The sequence below is a fragment of the Jaculus jaculus genome, chromosome 18, assembly GCF_020740685.1.
Source record: "Jaculus jaculus isolate mJacJac1 chromosome 18, mJacJac1.mat.Y.cur, whole genome shotgun sequence".
NCBI classification, from domain to species: Eukaryota; Metazoa; Chordata; class Mammalia; order Rodentia; family Dipodidae; genus Jaculus; species Jaculus jaculus.
The window spans coordinates 29,740,297-29,758,260 of NC_059119.1; the positions used below are offsets into that span (position 1 = coordinate 29,740,297).

At 39.7% G+C, this 17,964-nt stretch overlaps 1 protein-coding gene across 1 annotated transcript in view; it reads left to right on the forward strand.

The window, feature by feature from the left end:
* The window catches only part of Zfand4 (zinc finger AN1-type containing 4), a 68,386-nt gene that overhangs the window by 28,984 nt on the left and 21,438 nt on the right, over positions 1 to 17,964 (forward strand). The window contains exons 3-6 of the mRNA XM_045137179.1: positions 2,943 to 3,018; positions 3,863 to 3,930; positions 8,586 to 8,772; positions 15,434 to 15,581. Coding sequence (XP_044993114.1) covers positions 2,943 to 3,018; positions 3,863 to 3,930; positions 8,586 to 8,772; positions 15,434 to 15,581 — 479 coding nt within the window. The remainder of the gene's footprint in view (positions 1 to 2,942; positions 3,019 to 3,862; positions 3,931 to 8,585; positions 8,773 to 15,433; positions 15,582 to 17,964) is intronic.

Here is a 17,964-nt window from a genome sequence, read left to right on the forward strand (position 1 = left end):
AGTGTTCCTTTAATCAATATAAATTAACCTTCTTTATCTTTCCTAACTAATGTTGGTTTGAAGTGTACTCTGTCAGATATTAGGATAGTGCCACCTGCTTGTTTTCTAGGCCCACTTGCTGGAAGCACTATTCTCCATCCTTTCATTGTAAGATAGTGTCCATCTTTTATGTAAAGGTGGCTTTCTTAGAGGCAACAAATAGAAGGATCCTGCTTTTTCCTTTTTTTTTTTGAGGCAAGCCCAAGAGACTGGCCTTTTATTTTTTTTATGTGAGACAGAGAGATGGAATTGGAGTGCCTGGACCTCCAGCCACTTAAATCAAACTCCAGATGCATGTGCCACCTTGTGTGCTTGTACAACTTGCACACTTGTGTCACTTTGTGCATCCGCTTATGTGGAACCAGGGGGTTGAACATAGTTCCTTAGGTTTCGCAGGCCAGCGCCTTAACCACCAAGCCATCTCCCCAGCCCTAATTCAGCTACTTTTACAATACTGATTCTGCCAACCCATGAGCATGGAGATCTTTCATCCTCCAATGTTGTCTTCAGTGTCTTAACTTTTAATTTTGGAGAGATTTTTTTACCTCCTTTGTTAGATTTATTACTATGCATTTACTATGTATATACATATTAATATCCTTCCTTTTCTTTTTTTAAAATATATATTTTTTATTTATTAGAAAGAAAGAGAGAGAGAGAGAGAGAGAGAATGGGTGTGTCAGGGTCTCCAGCCTGTGCAAACGAACTCCAGGCACATTTGCCACCTTGTACGTCTTGCTTATGTGGATTCTGGAGAATTGAACCTGGGTCCTTAGGCTTTGCAGGCAAGTGCCTTAACTGCTAAGCCGTCTCTCTAGCCCTTCTTTCTTTTCTTGAGGCTGTGAATGTAATTTTTAAAAAATTTCTTTCTGGATTATACTAAGTGAGATAACCCAGGTCCAGAAAGCCAAGCGCCACATGTTCTCCCTCATATGTGGATCCTAGCTACAGATGATTAGGCTTCTGCGTGAGAAGAAAAATACTTAGTAGCAGAGGCCAGTAAGTTAAAAAGGAAATATAAAGGGAAGAGAAAGGAAGGGAGGAGGGTACTTAATAGGTTGGTATTGTATATATATGTAAGTACAGTGATTGAAATGGGGAGGTAATATGATGAAGAATGGAATTTCAAAGGGGAAAGTGCGGTGGGGGGAGGTATTACCATGGGATATTTTTTGTAATTATGGAAATGTTAATAAAAAGTGTGAAAATAAAAAAAAATTTCTTTCTCAGCAAGTTCATGTGTAGAAAGGCTTTGTGTAGATTTTGTATCCTGCTGCTTTGATGAGGGTCTTTTAAGTACAGGATCATATTGTGTACAAATATGGATATGTTCACTTCTTCCTTTTCTATTTTTATTCCCTTTATTTATTTTTATAAAGATTTATTTTTATTTATTTATTAGAGATGGGGGAGAGACAGAGAAAGAGAGGGTGAGAATGGGCATGGCAAGGCCTTTAGCCACTGCAAATGAGCTTTAGATGCATGCGCCACCATGTACATCTGGCTTATGTGAGACCTGGAGAATCAAACCTGGGTCCTTAGCTGCACAGGCATGCACCTTAACCTCTAAGCCATCTCTCCAGCCTTGCATTCCCTTTATTTATTACCATTCTCTTTTAGCTAGGAGGAAAAGAAGTGAAGTGTTCAATTTGGGAGGTAGCAGTGTGTGTGTCTGTGTGTGTGTGTCCCCTTAAACTGTGTCCATGATGAACTTGTGGAATGCTTATTGATTTATTTAGAAGATTTTTAGGTCTACTAGCAGACAGCCCCATTGAAGTACGTTCCTTAGACAGTTACTTTTGCTCCGTGGAGGCTGATCTTCTAAAGGTAGATCAACTTGTTAAATATTGAGTGGCTTTCTGATCAACTCATCCTCTCAGTGTTTCACTTAATCATATTATTATTGTCTGTTACCACCTGTGAAATGGGGAGTCTGTTAATGTTCGCTTTACAAGGTTATTGTCCTGAGTTTACACATCAAGTGCATGTTAGCGTGTGGCTGTATTCATAACAGCTGATACATATAGTTCTGTGTTGTTTGGTCTGTTTCTTAGGTGGCATCTTAAGCAAAAGCAGTTTAAGTAGGATATGAGACTTTCATTACCATCAGTACCCACTAGGTTTTCTATTGAGCAGATAATGTTCACTCCCTAACTAATCCAAATATGGGAAGATATTCATATGTGCAGTTTGAAAAAGAAAAAGATTTATGTAGCTGGGTGTGGTTGCACACACCCTTAATTCCAGCACTCAGGAGGCAGAGAGGCTGGAGGATCGCCATGAGTTCAAGGCCACCCTGAGACTACTTAGTGAGTTCCAGGTCAGCTTGGCCTAGAGTAAAACCCTACCTCAAAAAATCGAGAAAAAAAAAGATTTATGTAAAATCATGTAGAATTATGTAAAAATCAGCCCTTTTCTTAAACACAAAAATGTAAAAATAATAATAATAATGGAAGCAGGGAGATGACTCCGTGGTAAAACACTTTCTGCACAAGCATGAGAATCTGGGTTCAGAGTTCCCGGCAACAGCTTCAGAAAGCAGAGACAGTTGAACCCCTGAAGCAAGCTGGCTTCAGTGAGAGACCCTATCTCAGTAAAGTCGGTAGAGAGTGGTTGAGGAAGACACCTGATGTTGAACTCTAGCCTCCCCATGTGCCCCCCCACACACACCCATATCACACACACATGGAAAAAAATAAAAGAATAATAAAACTTTAAAAAGACTGTCGTGTAGACCATCATTTCCTATACTGGAAATGTCCATAATATATTTTTAAGCACCGAATATAACAGAATACAAGCAATGCGTAAGTATTCTGGATTCATTAAGGAAAAGCTTTGCATGATACTCTTTTGGAGATGCTGTTGAAGTTTTAATCTGTTTATTCTCACTTTCCCCTCAGGCATTCCCATCTGTCAGCAGCACCTAATTTGGAATAACGTGGAACTTGAAGATGATTACTGTTTGAAAGACTACAAGTGAGTACAGTTACATCTTACCTGCTTTAGAGGTGTTTGATATTATGACTTCACTTAGCAGTGTTTTCTTTTGAACCCTGAGATCATGTCTCTCCTAAGCACCTAGCTTTCATTGTGAATTCTGACCTATACATGTGTTGCCTCAGTGGTGACTCTGTCCTTGATCTTTGTTCTCCACACTTGAGTTTTACCTTCCTATTTTTCATACCAAACTGTTTGTTCCTTGTCATTTTACATGATCCCATTAACTTCTTTCCTTCTTTGCATCTTTTCTGGTAATAATGATCCATTTCCACCTCGCTGTGTTTCTTTACTGTTTTCACAAGAGTTTTTGCCATAGGAGAGAATTGCTTTCCACTAACACTTGAGTCATTAGACCTTCTAAGTAGCACTGTATATCAGTGATTATAAACATACTTTCTTTATCCTTCCTGTCACATAATACTTTACTCTTAGACAAAATCATAGGGCTTAAAGTTGATGTGGAATAGCCGGCAGAATGCCAGGAGTTAGGAGACTTGGTAGGTCTGCTGCTTTCTAACACTTGGGATCTTGGACAAGCTTCTTCTCTTCCTGGGGCCTCCTTTTCCTTAAGGATGGAATGAAGAGACTAGTCCTGGGATCATAGAGATCCTTCCCAGTACTTGTGTTCTGGGATTTTGCATAATACTTAAGGCTTATGAGAATTTGTAAACTATTCATTATTTGTACAGGTAAATACCTCACCATCCTGTATTTATTCATGTTGCCATAAGTTTTTATCTTTCAGGGAGCACATAATAAACCAGCACAACATTGATTTTTTTGGATGATTATGGTTTATTTTTGTGTTGTCTATTCACAGCATCTCAGAAGGTTGTACCTTGAAGCTGGTATTGGCTATGCGTGGTGGACCTATAAATACTAGAAAAGGTATGCATGCTTAAAGCAATTTATAGCAATCATATTCATAAACAATTTGATAGTAGCATTCTTCAAGTTGGTTAGTGTTTTTATAGGTTCTGGTATTAGTTAAGTTCCCTTTCTGCAATTAGGTCTTTGATTCTTCAAGGCATTATTCTTTTTTGTTTTTTTTATTTTTATTTTTTATTCATTTTTATTTATTTATTTGAGAATGACAGAGAGAGAAAGAGCAGATGGGGAGAGAGAGAGAGAGAGAGAGAGAAAGAATGGGTGCACCAGGGCTTCCAGCCACTGCAAACAAACTCCAGATGCGTGTGTCCCCTTGTGCATCTGGCTAACGTGGGTCCTGGGGAATCAAGCCTCAAACCAGGGTCAGGTTTCACAGGCAAGCGCTTAACCACTAAGTCATCTCTCCAGCCCTCTTTTTTGTTTTTTAAGAGAATGGGCATACTGGAGCCTCTTACCACTGTAAATGAACTCCAGACATGTGTGCTACTTGGTGCTTCTGGCCGAGTGCTAGGGAATCAAACCCAAGCCCTTAGGTTTTGCAAACAAGCACTTTTAACCACTGAGATATCACTTAATGAGCTATCTCTTTAGCCCCTAGGCATTATTTTTAAAAACCTAGATACACACCTGGGCATGATTGTGCATGCCTTTAATCCCAGCACTCAGGAGGCAGAGGTAGGAGGATCACTGTGAGTTTGAGGCCACCTTGAGACTACGTCAGCCTGGACTAGAGTGAAACCCTACCTCAAAAAAACAAAAAGGGGTCTGGAGAGATGGCTTAGCAGTTAAGTGCTTGCCTTTGTAGCCTAAGAATCCTGGTTCGAGGTTTGATTCCCCTGGACCCACATTAGCCAGATGCAGAAGGGGGCACATACATCTGGAGTTTGTCTGCAGTGGCTGGAAGCCCTGGCACGCCCATTCTCTCTCTCTTTCTGCCTCTTTCTCTGTCTGTCGCTCTCAAATAAATAAATAAAAATAAACCAAAAAACAGAAAAGGTAGAGAAATGGCTTAGTGGTTAAGGCACTTGCCTGAGAAGACTAAGGACCCAGGTTCGAGTCTCCAAGTCCCACGTTAGCCAGGTACACAAGGTGGCACAGCTTCTGGAGTTTGTTGGCAGTGGCTAGAGGCCCTGGTGCACCTATTCCCTCTTTCTCTCCCTCTGTCCCTCTGTGTCTAATAAATAAATAAAATGATAAAATATAAACATTTTAAAAAAAAACCTCGATATACAAAGACTCCAACTCTAAAAGGTGTTTCAGAAATCTGTCATGATTCTGGATTTATTCCAATGAGATTTAAAAATAAGCCTCATCAGTATATGGAAATGAAAGTATAATATAAATTTAAGTTATTTAGGTTTATACCAGTCTTGTTGCTTTTTGTGATCTGTTGAGTCTTCAGTTTCTGGGATAATATTTGCTATTGAAAACTCCAAAATGTCTGTTTAACTGATAACACATCTGGATCTCATGGGCATTTTCATCTCCCTGTTGACCCTTTCTCAGAATATGAGTTGTTTCTAGAATCCATTCATTCAGTCAATAAATGCATAGCAAGCATCAGCTGGCAGGGTGTGGAATGCACTGTCTGAAGTGCAGTGAACATGGGAAGTGAAGCCCCCTGCTTCATGACACTGCCTGTAGTCAATGCAAAGAATGGATGGACTCTAGTGGTTGGGAGTCCAGTGCAGGAAGTAGGATAATGCCTGCAGTACATGTGCAAGTAGGATTAATGGCCCTTGGAAAAGATAACATGGGCAGAAACTCAATTAACAAAAGGTTCTAAACATGGACTTAGGAATGTTTTTATTGGCCCTCAACTGAGGTCTGTCTCATGAATCCCCACCAAATGGCATCATAAGCTCAGAGCAATCCTGCTATGCTATGGTTTTTTTTCAAGGTAGGGTCTCTAGCTCAGGCTGACCTGAAGCCCACTCTGAAGTCCCAGGCTGGTCTTGAACTCACAGTGATACTCCTATCTCTGCTTCCGGAGTACTGGGATTAAAGGCATGCACCATTATGCCTGGCTTGAACCTCTTTTTTGTTTGGTACTTTGAAAAACAGAAAAATGAAGACAAAATATGTGTAGCAATTATCTTCTCATGGGTCTGGTGGGCGGGGTTACCCTCAGCCAGAAGCAGTTTATGGAAGGAGTGGAAGTTTCATCATGGTGAGAAAGCATGGCACTAACAGGAAGCTGGCTCACACTGTCACATACCAGCAGGGAGGTTAGTAGAGAGTGAGCTGAGCTAGCGATCTTTGGAAGGGGGCTGGGTTATAAAATTCCAGGCCTGCCCTCACTGATACACCTCTCCACCAAGGCTCTACCTCCATCTGGGGATTAGGCAACGGGCTTAATCACAAACACATGAGGCTATGAGTGACATTTTACATTCCAACCATCATGTTCTGCCCCTGGCCCTTACAGACTGATAGCCAGCTCATGATACAAAATGCAGTCAGTCTAACCTCAAAAGTCCCCATAGTGTTTACCAGTGCCAACACTGTCCATAAGTCAAAAGTCTCATCTGTGAGCTGGCTTAGTTGTTATGGTGCTGGCCTATAAAGCCTATAGACTCATATTTGACTCTTCAGGTATCACATAAGCCCGACACACAGGGTGACACAAGTGTGCAAGGTTGCACATGCACACAAGATGACACACACATCTGGAATTCAGTTGCAGGGGCTGGAGTCCCTGGTGTACCAGTTCTCCCCCCCACCTTTGCTGCTCACTTTCTTTTTTTTTTAAATAAAAAGTCTCATCTGAGACTCAAGACAGTCTCTTAATTATGTAAAACCAAAATACAAGTTACATACTTTCAGTACATAATATCACAGAGTAAATATTCCCACTCCAAAAAGGAGGAATGTATGCATAGCAAGGAATGATTGGACCAGTGCAAGATCAAAACCAGAAGAGCAAACGTCAAATCCTGCTGTTCCGTGTCTGTCATCTAGGAATCATGATGAAGTCTTCTGGACTCTCCCTCCATTGTGCTGTTGGCTTCCTGGGCAGAAGCCACCTCAAGCTCGCAGCTTTCCCTGGCAGCCTCCCCATTATAGTTCTGGCATCTCCAAAATCCTGGGGTACCCACTGCAACTCATACTTCATTTTCACAACCTCACACAATGGCCTCAGAGAGCCTTCTTGCAAGGACCTCACCTTGCTTTCACATCACTTAGCAGCCATCTCTAGGAGCATGTTACAATCCAATATTTTCTGTTTTTGTCAAACTTCCAAAACCAGTACCAGGTAGGCAGCATTGCCAATTTGTTAATCCAGGGGGATAAACCTTGAGGAATAAGAAACTCCTTCAGCCTTCTTTCTTCAGGCCTCCTCCTCGAAGAAGAATCATCACTCTATTGTCCCCATGCAAAGCAGCTGGCTCATCTCAAGCTGGAAATCTCTTGAACGCTTGTAGCTGGAACTGCTATAGTCTCCAGCCTGAGACTTTCTTTTTGTGCCAAATGTTAACACCTTCTATATCCCTCTACCTCTACCTTCCTCCACCAAATACACCAGTCCATGCTTTTAAATTCAACTTTTCTCAAGTTCTAAGGACATGAGCAGAATGTGGCCAGTCTCTGCAAGAACATCACATAAATTGCTTCTAGCCCAGTTCCCCACAAAGTTCCTTCCAGCCTTCACACTCCACAGTTCTCTCTATATTACAGTCTTGCAAACTCTTGCCAGAATGACCCAATATGCTCTGCTTCTCTAAAAACCTCATGTTCAGGCTTATCACAGTTAACAGTCTTGCTTCTCAGTTCCAATTTCCTGTAGCAGTTACCATCATTGCTGAGACAAAACTGATCAGAAGCATCTTGCAGAAGGAAAGGGTTTATTTCAGCTTAGTTTCAAGGGGAAGTCTCATCATGTTGAGGATAACATGATAAAAGCAGAAAGTTGGCTCACATTGTCACATACTAGCAAGGAGGTGGTAGAGAGAGTTGAGCTAGCTCATTCTGGCAGAGGGGCAATATTATAAAATCCAAAGGCATGATAGACACTCATTGTGCCACTGAATTCAACCCCCAACTCTGCCTTGTATATAATGTCTTATATATGTTTCCCAATTGTGTGTGTGCGTGTGTGTTTATTTTACAATCCAAAGTGGAATTTATGCTGCTTTTAAGTTACTGATTATTGGACCAGCATCTGAAAATACAGTAAGCAGAAGATGTATAGCTAGACTTGCCATATGTGATAATACCACAGAAGTAGCAAATGTATTGTTCCTCTTGGCACAGGAATGAAAATATTTCATGTTTGGGTTAAAATTTGTCTATGAGAATGCAACATAATGACACTTTTTTTTTTTTTTTGGTTTTTCGAGGTAGGGTCTCACTCTGGCCCAGGCTGACCTGGAATTCACTATGTAGTCTCAGGGTGGCCTCGAACTCATGGTTATTCTCCTACTTCTGCCTGCCAAGTGCTGGGATTAAAAGGTGTGTGCCACCACACCTGGCTTAATGACATATTTCTTGATACAAAGAAGACAGTGCTATATGAACTGCACACACATTAGAAACTTCTTTAGAGCTGTCATGCACACATGATATGCTCAGGTGTTTGTACAAGTCAGTGTTACTGTGTCAGGATACAAAACTGTTGACAGGAATTGAAAGCTTTGCTGTTGTTTCCATTGTAGTTCCTGTGGAGGATCCATTCGGGGAGCTTGCTGAGTATGTAGATCCCACTCAAGAAGAGGTCTGGGAGAAAGCCTCCTGCAACAAACAAGTTACGTTTCTAGTGTACCGGGAAGGCGATCAATTGAATTTCTTTCGTGTAGTAGATAGAGGAGACGGCACTTTAACACCTTTATCTGAATCATTAAGGTAACGAGGTTTTCATTTGTATGTCTCACTTAGAAAAGGAGAATATATATACTGCTATACTTCAGAAATGTTTTTGTTTTCCTTGGGCCATCACCATTACCTTCGTGGATTAACAAGACAGGAAATTCCATTCATTCCCCACCTCCTTTCCCTGATACATAATTCATAAGTTATCCTTTATATGGTTGAAGTTTCTTTACATGGTAGTTTTTGTTTTGTTTTGTTTTGCATAGAAAACATTTGATTGTTACTTTGTGAAACTGCTCAGGTTGCTTCCTATCTAGATTATAGGATCTTGTGTGATGGTGTCATGTGTTGTTTCATAGCTGTGGCACGGCAGGGAGAGTTGAAGTTGGTATCATTTTTAATTCTGCTGCTTTTTAAAATTGGACTAATCTCTTTACATTTTATTTTCTTACTATGTGAAGGGAGAAAAATTGTAATATTACTTTTAAAATCATAAGGGAAACTATAGATAAGTAGGAAATAGAAAAATGAAGAATTTGGGACTGGAGAGATGCCTTAGCGGCTGGACGTGGCAGCGCATGCCTTTAATCCCAGCACTCGGGAGGCAGAGGTAGGAGGATCACCATGAGTTCAAGGCCACCCTGAGACTACAGAGTGAATTCCAGGTCAGCCTGAGCTAGAGTGAGCCCTACCCTACCTCGGAAAACCAAAACAAACAAACAAACAAACAAAAAAAACCCAACTGAGATGGCTTAGCGGTTAAGGTGCTTGCCTGTAAAGCCAAAGGACCTTGGTTCGATTCCCCAAGACCCACATAAGTCAGTTTGGAGTTTGCAGTGGCTGCAAGTCCTGGTACACCCATTCACTCACTCTCTCTCATTCTCTCTCTCTCTCTCTTTCTCACTCTCAAATAATTTTTTCTTAAGTGAAGAATTTGGACAAGATGACCTTTTGAATTTTGGGCATTCTGACCTTGTGAGACTCTTTAAATGCTTTCATGTTACATTATTAGACATTACTGAACATTTTAGCCAACCACTGGTAAGTTAGGCACAGGTGCTCTAAAAGTGGTTTTCCCAAGCCAGGCATGGTGGTGCATACCTTTAATCCCAGCACTTGGGAGGCAGAGGTAGGAGGGTTGCCAAGAGTTCAAGGCCACCCTGAGACTATAGTGAATTCCAGGTTAGCCTGGTCTAGAGCAAGACCCTACCTCAAAAAAACAAAATAACAACAACAACAAAAAGTGGTATTCCCACTCATGGAGCATTCATTCTGCTATTAGTAATATTGGTGCTATAATATTTGTGATGATTATGAAAAGGTAACCTAGTCTCCAGAAAAACAGATGAGAGGTAGAATTGGTGATGTTCTCTGAGAAGAAGTGACTTTAATAAATGAGGAGGGTTTTCCCAAACAAAGGAAGGAAAGGTGTTGTGAGTAACTAATGTGAAGATTAAAAAAGGATAAAAATCTAAGCACAGATTTTTAGCAGTTCAGCAGTTAAAGGTGCTTGCTTGCTTGCAAAGTCTATCAGCCTGGGTTCAGTTCCCTGGCCATCCACCTAAAGTTGGACAGACATTTGTTTTCAGCACCAAGAGACCCTGGCATGTATGTGCACATAAAAATGAATAAAAGCTATTTAAAGGAAAGCCAGTTGTCGTTTGGAGAGCAGTGACTGAGGATTAGGAACCAGGCACAGTGAAGCTTGTTGCTTTGCTCAGGGTCTGGCAGGCTGCATGCAAGCTGAGAAGATGCGTTCTAATCTGAAAGCTTGGTTAGGAAAGAGAATCTGATTTCAATCTCATACTCACATTGAGGCACAATCCTCTTCCTTTCAGGTGCACGATGGAGGGCCTGGGGTTTTGTTTCTTTTCCTGACAGTAGGATGGTGGGTACCATCCAATCCCTTTTGATTAGATCAGAATGCACTGATTTGGGACCTGTATTACTTTCACAAAATCCTTTTACTTCTGCTATGTTCAGTTGGCATTGTCATGTCGTGCCATGTTCAAGGGCAGACTATACCAGTAATGAACTCCAGGGGTCAAGAATCATAGATTCCCTTATGACTCTGCTCACCAGAGTGTATAGGAAAGAGAGATTGCATTCATTTTCTTTGTGACCACAGAGAACTGACTATGACAGGTGGGTTGACTGCTATCCAGTCAGGATCTGGTTAGGGTTACAAACATGACATCCACCTCTGGACTAGAAGTAAAGAGGAGCCAGCAATAAAGGCACCGCCATGGACCATTATTAGTAGAATTCCCTCATGGGGCCTCTCCACATGCTGGCTCATGGTGTTAGCTTTCTCCCTCATCTATCCTCTCCCTTTCTAAAGTCAAGTACCTGCTCTTCAGTAGCACATGAGGCCTTGGCAGCTTGTCATTCTGCTTTCCAGGCCTTTCCATTGGCCATGTTTTTGCATACATTTTATTTGCTCATAATGTCACTCCTACATATTACTCCATTTTTCCTATAGCTTCTTTCCTTCCTTTTCTCCCTTTTTTTTCCTTTTTCTTCTTTCTTTCTTTTTATCTTATTTTATGTTATTTTTTGACATGATCTCAGCTATCCCCTAGCTGGACTAATAGTCACTATGTAGCTGAGGGTGGCCTTGAATTTCTGGTCTTTCTTCCTCTACCCACTCCCACCCTCCCCAGTGTGTGGGGATTATAGGCATGCACTACTATGCCTGGCTTTGCCAGCTAATTTCTGTTTGCATTTATAACAATTTATAGTTGTGACAGTTTGAATCTGAGATGTCCCCAAATGCTGCTGTTTTAGGGACTTGATTTGCAGCTTATTATTATTTTTTTTCCATTCACCTAGCACAATTGGGTAAAGAGATGAGTAGAGAAAGAAATAGAAAACTCTCTGCTCATGCCTTCAAGGACATATTGTTGCACCCTGGATGGGGCTTCTCACTCTCCAACAGCAGCAGCTCTGTACGGGTCCACATAGTCACTTTCCTACGACTCTTGAACTGACAAAGGGCATTATATATGTAACAAGAGAAAAGCAAATACAATCCTTACTGACAAAATTCAAAATATAAAATTAACAGTAGAGGGCTGGAGAAATGGCTTAGTGGTTAAGGCACTTGCCTACAAAGCCAAAGGACCCAGGTTCAATTCCCTAGTACCCACATAAATCAGCACACGGTGGCACATGTGTCTGAAAAATTTGTTTGCAGTGGTTGAAGGCCCTGGTGTGTCCATTATCTCTCTCAAATAAAATAACTTTAAAAAAATTAACAATTGAGTGCATTTTTTAGTGAAGTCAACTTATGACAAGAATAGAATCTTGTTTATATTGTGTGTGATATGTGTATAGAGTATGTGTAGTGTATTATGTGTGGTGTGGCACCTAGCTTTAATACCAAACAATAAAGTTATCACATAATTGTATTATTGTATGGTTTTAAGTTGATATTCACCAAAGACTCTTGTTGGGGGATTTAATTGCTGGTGATAGCTTTGAGGAAATGATTGGCTCCTGAGGGCTCTGACCTAATTAATAGATTCCTTAATGGGTTCATAATGTGATGGCTTTTTCTTTCTTCTGTCTCTGCTCCCTGCTCTCTCCTCTCTTCTCCCTTTTTTTTTCTCTCTTCACTCCTCCCTGTCCCTCACTCTGCTTGCCAGCTACCATGAGGGGAGTAACTCTGCTCTGCCACATGCTCCTGCTCTGGTGCTCTGCCTCACCACATCCCAGGAGGAATACAGCCAAGTGGTCGTGCACTGAAGCCCCTGGAAACACGAGCTGCCATCATCTTCCTTGTTTCTCTCAGTGATTTGTCACAGCACCGGGAAAATTGACTAACAAAATGATAAAATTGGTTCCCATCAAAATGACGATAGACAAACCCATATGATAAATCAACCTTACTGCTGACAACATTAGATCAATAATATATGATAGATTCCAGTATTGATTAGGTGTGTACTCTGGAGAGGGTCAAGATAGCACATAAGAAACAGCTAGCACTTACCTACTTCTTCATAAATTGGAATCAAAACAACTAGAGAGCAGCTGAGAGGTGTGACCTCTAAGAACATGCTGAACTTCAGTAGTTGGTTGACAGAAATGTGGGAAATACAGGGTGAAGAGTGGAACAGGGAAGGAGGAAAGAAAGGAAGACGAGAAGAGAGCATGCGAGCATGCCCACACTGGAAGAGTAGAGAAAGTGGGAGTGAGTTGCCTTATATGCAGTGATGAGGGTCTTGGTTTGGGGTTGAACAATAAAAGACATAGTGAATATTTATATGCCACTCAAGAAAATATTTAGAAATTCAAGAAGTGTAAATATTTAAATATCAAGATATTTTAAGGGAAATTTATAAATTACTGTTTTCTCCTAGTGTAGTTTTATTTTTCTTGTCTAGAAAGAAACTTAGTGATGGCTTCTCACTGACCTCATGAATTGGATTGTTGGGAGAAAATATAGTTATGTGATTCTTTGAAAATAAGGTCAATATGAATGTGTTTTTATACTGTAAAATGTGCCCAATGAAGAATTCATTAGAATTATTCTTCTTAACCATGGGAGATAATGTCTTTTCCTAAGAGCAAGATTGAATCAGAAACATCATAGAGCATTCAGTAACGGTAAAGTTACTATAGGGCAATAGGAAAGTATTTAAAGTTAAAATTTTGGAAGGTAACCTGAAAATAGAGTGTAGTTGAATCATTTCTTCTAACTCCATAAGGTAAACTTACAAAAATCTTCATGTACCCTTCTTTTCAGGTATGTTGACCTGGAGAAAAAGCCATCTCATACTCTGTTCTGTCAGGCATTTGGGTGCACAGTTGTGATGCAGTAAGGTCTGTTCTTGTTGCCTGAGGAAGCAATAGGAAGTAGGTAGGGCAACTGAGCTTTGGAACCAGACAGATTGACCATAATCTTACTATGCATTGTCTTCCTGGTTTTCAGCTAAATCATTTAACCTTTTAACTACAGGTGTGTTTTTTTTTTCATTTATAAAACGGGATATAATTAACCTCCCCTGTACAGTTCTGCAAAGATGATGACGTGGATGTGGCTGGCAGAGGAAGCATGCAGTGCATGGCTGGCAGCGTTACTACTTCAGAGCTGTCCTTTTGTTGATTGGCACCAGGCTTCATGTCATATGGCCTCTCCAGTAGGTGGCAGTCGCAGTTACAGTCACAGCTCAAGCAATGCAGACTTGAATGGGTTGTGAAGAGCAGCTTTTGAGTTCTTCCTTCTGATCCCCTTGTCTGCTGTACATGTAATTCACTCATAATTTCATAACATTATATGTTTCACTAAAGTTCAGAAATGGGATTGTTCACGATCTGCTTTAACCTCATGTGGTGGTAATATGTGATTCACAGTGTTTACGATATACCCTATCAAGGCCATCCTAAATTGTTTTTAATTTGTATCCATATAGAACAGGAAATGTTTGTTCATTTTAGTATTCATACAATATAAGTAACTTGGGAAAGGTGACTAATATATATTCTTACCTTGCTCTATCTTAAGTTTTAATCATTCTCCAAATACGCTGAGCTTCTGTCTACAGACCTTACTATTCTAATTTCCCATTATTGAGAACATACTTAATCTCAGTCGTTTGTATTCAATGTATATTGGATGGGTGTTGAGTACCATGCACGGTAAAAAGACAAGGAATATGACTGAAGCCCAATGCTTGTTCTCAATTTAAGTGTCTGTTGGGAGGCAGGAGAAACAAACATGTGGGGATAGTGTGATATGTACCATTCTTTCTGTGATCAGAGGAGGGCGCCAAGTATTTGTATAAAGTGTAAATAAATATTCTAAGAGTTCAACAATAATTAAATGTGCATCATCTCTTGATTGGTATCTTCTCTCTATGTTAAAATCTATTCTAAGGGATTGTATTTTGATAACTTTAAAATTTTATTTTTTGTTCTTTAAGAACAGAAAATGTTCTGATAACACCTATGCATGTTCAAGTAAGAATCCCTTCAGGTTAAATAAAAATATCTACTTTTTTGTGCTCATTTCTTTTTAATTCTCGTGCATGGACATACAGTCAGCCTGTGATCTAGGTTGCACATTTGTCAGTCTTGGCTGATAATGAAATCAGAACATTCTGTGAAAATGGAGCTTACCTTTCTGAGAATGAGGTAGCAGATGCTAGAAGATTCCTAACTATGATGTTTAGAATTTGGAGAAAGAAGCTCAGCTATACTCAATTTTCAGTAATAATTCAGTATCCCATTTAATTTTTTCTTCTAAGAAATAGGTTTTGGGGAGAGCGCTTGCCTAGCATGCATAAATCCTAGGTTCAGTTTTGAGCATCATATAAATTGATCATGGTGAAGTCCCAGCACTCAGGTGGAAGCAAGAAGATGAGAAATTCAAGGTCATCCCTGGTTATGTAGCAAGTTCAAAGCCAAAGCTGGCTGCAGCATCACGAAACCCCATCTCAGAAAAAGGGATAGGAGAGCAAGAAAGAGAAAAAAGTGAGGATAAGAAAGGGGACGGGGCAGGAGAACAGGAGAAAAAAAAAGGGAAGAGAGAAAATGCATTTTGAATTTTTTTCTTGCATTTGCCAAAAATGACAAAATGAGTTTATTGTTTTATACCTAGTAGGACCTTTAGTTACTATTACACACGGGAAATGTTTGTTCTCTGAGCAGGCATCAAGCAGATTTCAAGGACTTCTCATTTTTGTTGCAGTGGTGGGTCTGTATATAATTTGTATACGGATGAGGATGAAGATGCTGAACCATCTCCTTCTGGACAGCAAATCATTGAGAACTCAGTAACCATGAATAAGATGAAGCTGCTGAGGGCCAAGATGGAAAACATGAACCTGAGCAAAAAGGTGACCTGGCACTGGCCAGCCTTTTCTCTAGCTTTTTCAGCAGCACTCACAGCACCAATGTCTATTGTGGTAATTGTGAAAAATGATAAAACATTATTCATTATAAGATTCTGGCTTCATTATTTTTTTTCTTTTTTTAATATTTTATTTTTATTTATTTATTGGACAGAGAAAGGGAGAAAGATTAAGAGAATGGGCATGCCAATGAACTCCAGATGCGTGCGCCTCTTTGTGCATCTGGCTAACATAGGTCCTGGGGAATCAAACCTGGGTCCTTCAGCTTTCCAGGCAAATGCCTTAACTGCTATCTGGCTTCATTATTTATTGATATTGATATATTTATTGATATGAAAAGTTATCACCTCTTTTATATAGCAAAAAACGGTATTTCTATTAAAATAATTTTTAAAAAATTTAATGGCTGTAGCACTAAGAAGGATAATAAAAGATAGCTTAAACTTGCAATAATTACTTTTTAAATTTCGTTTTAAGATTTACTTAGTATGAACATCTATTTGGGGGAGCACAGGGGTTGAGACAGGTTTAAACATAGTCTAAGTTGGCCTGGAACTCACTATGTAGCCCAAGCCTTGAAGTGGTGATTTTCCTGCCTCAGCTTCCTGGTGCTTGGGTTATAGATGTGAGCCATTATTATGCCTGGAGGATATCAGATGTTTCCAACTAAGTAAATACTGCTTGATTTCCAAAGTAATTCCAAGAGAATAACAAGTTTACATAGTCTCTAGGATATTAAATGAGACTTTGAGTTTTCCCACATTTTTATGGTGTTCCTTTACCAGTTGCCATTGTAATTGGTGTTATAGTCACCACTCTTGGACAAGGAAGATACTTATTACATGTTTATTAGGTATTTGGCTATCCTTCTTTGTAAAATGCCAGCTCAAATCTTTTACCCATTTATTATTATTACTATTATTTTCTGGATATGTCTATTACTCTTTACCACATTCTTATTTTAAATTGATTAATAGCCCCCACTTTCATATAAAATTCACAGGTCTTTAATGTACTGCTTGATAAATTTTAACATTTACATACACTTTTTCAGATGATTCAAATTAAATTGCTTTGTCTTTTCCTAGTTTCTTCACACTGCATTAAGAGTTCTGGTTCACACTCCTTTATGACATGAGAGTTCTGGTTTGTTCACATTCCTTTATGACATGATTTTGGTTTGTTCACACTCCTTTATGACATGAGAGTTCTGATTTGTTCAAACTCCTTTATGAGATGAGAGTTTTGGTTTGTTCACACTCCTTTGTGATGTGAGAGTTCTAGTTCACACTCCTTTATGACATGAGTGTTGTGATTTCTTCACATTCCTTTATAACATGAGACTTCTGGTTTATTCACACTCCTTTATGACATGAGAGTTCTGGTTTGTTCACATACCTTATGACATGAGAGTTCTGGTTTATTCACACTCCTTTATGACATGAGAGTTCTGGTTTATTCACATGCCTTTATGACATGAGAGTTCTGGTTTATTCACACTCCTTTATGACATGAGTGTTCTGGTTTGTTCATACTCCTTTATAACATGAGACTTATGGTTCACACTCCTTTATGACATGAGAGTTCTGGTTTGTTCACACTCCATTATGACATCAGAGTTCTGGCTTTGTTCACACTCCATTATGACACAAAAGTTGTGGTTTGTTCACACCCCTTTATGACATGAGAGTTCTGGTTTGTTTCCACTCCTATATAACATGAGAGTTTTGGTTGTTCACACTCCATTATGACCTGAGAGTTCTGGTTTGTTCACAGTTCATTATGACATGAGAGTTCTGGTCTGTTCACACTCCTTTATGACATGAGAGTTCTCATTTGTTTACACTCTTTTATAACATAAGACTTCTGGTTTGTTCACACTCCATTATAACATGAGAGTTTTGGTTTTTCTACACTCCTTTATGACATGAGTGTTCTGGTTTGTTCACACTCCTTTATAACATGAGACTTCTGGTTCACACTCCTTTATGATATGAGACTTCTGGTGTGTTCACACTCCATTATGACATGAGAGTTCTGGTCTGTTAATACTCCTCTATGACATGAGAGTTCTGGTCTGTTTACACTCCTTTATGACATGAGAGTTCTGGTCTGTTCACACTCCTTTATGACATGAGAGTTCTGGTTTGTTCACACTCCTTTATGATCTGAGAGTTCTGGTTTGCTCACACTCCATTATGACACAAGACTTCTGGTTTGTTCACACTCCATTATGATACAAGACTTCTGGTTTGTTCATACTCCATTATGACATCAGAGTTCTGGCTTTGTTCACACTCCCATTATGACACAAAAGTTCTGGTTGGTTCACACTCGTTTATGACATGAGAGTTCTGTTTTGTTTCTA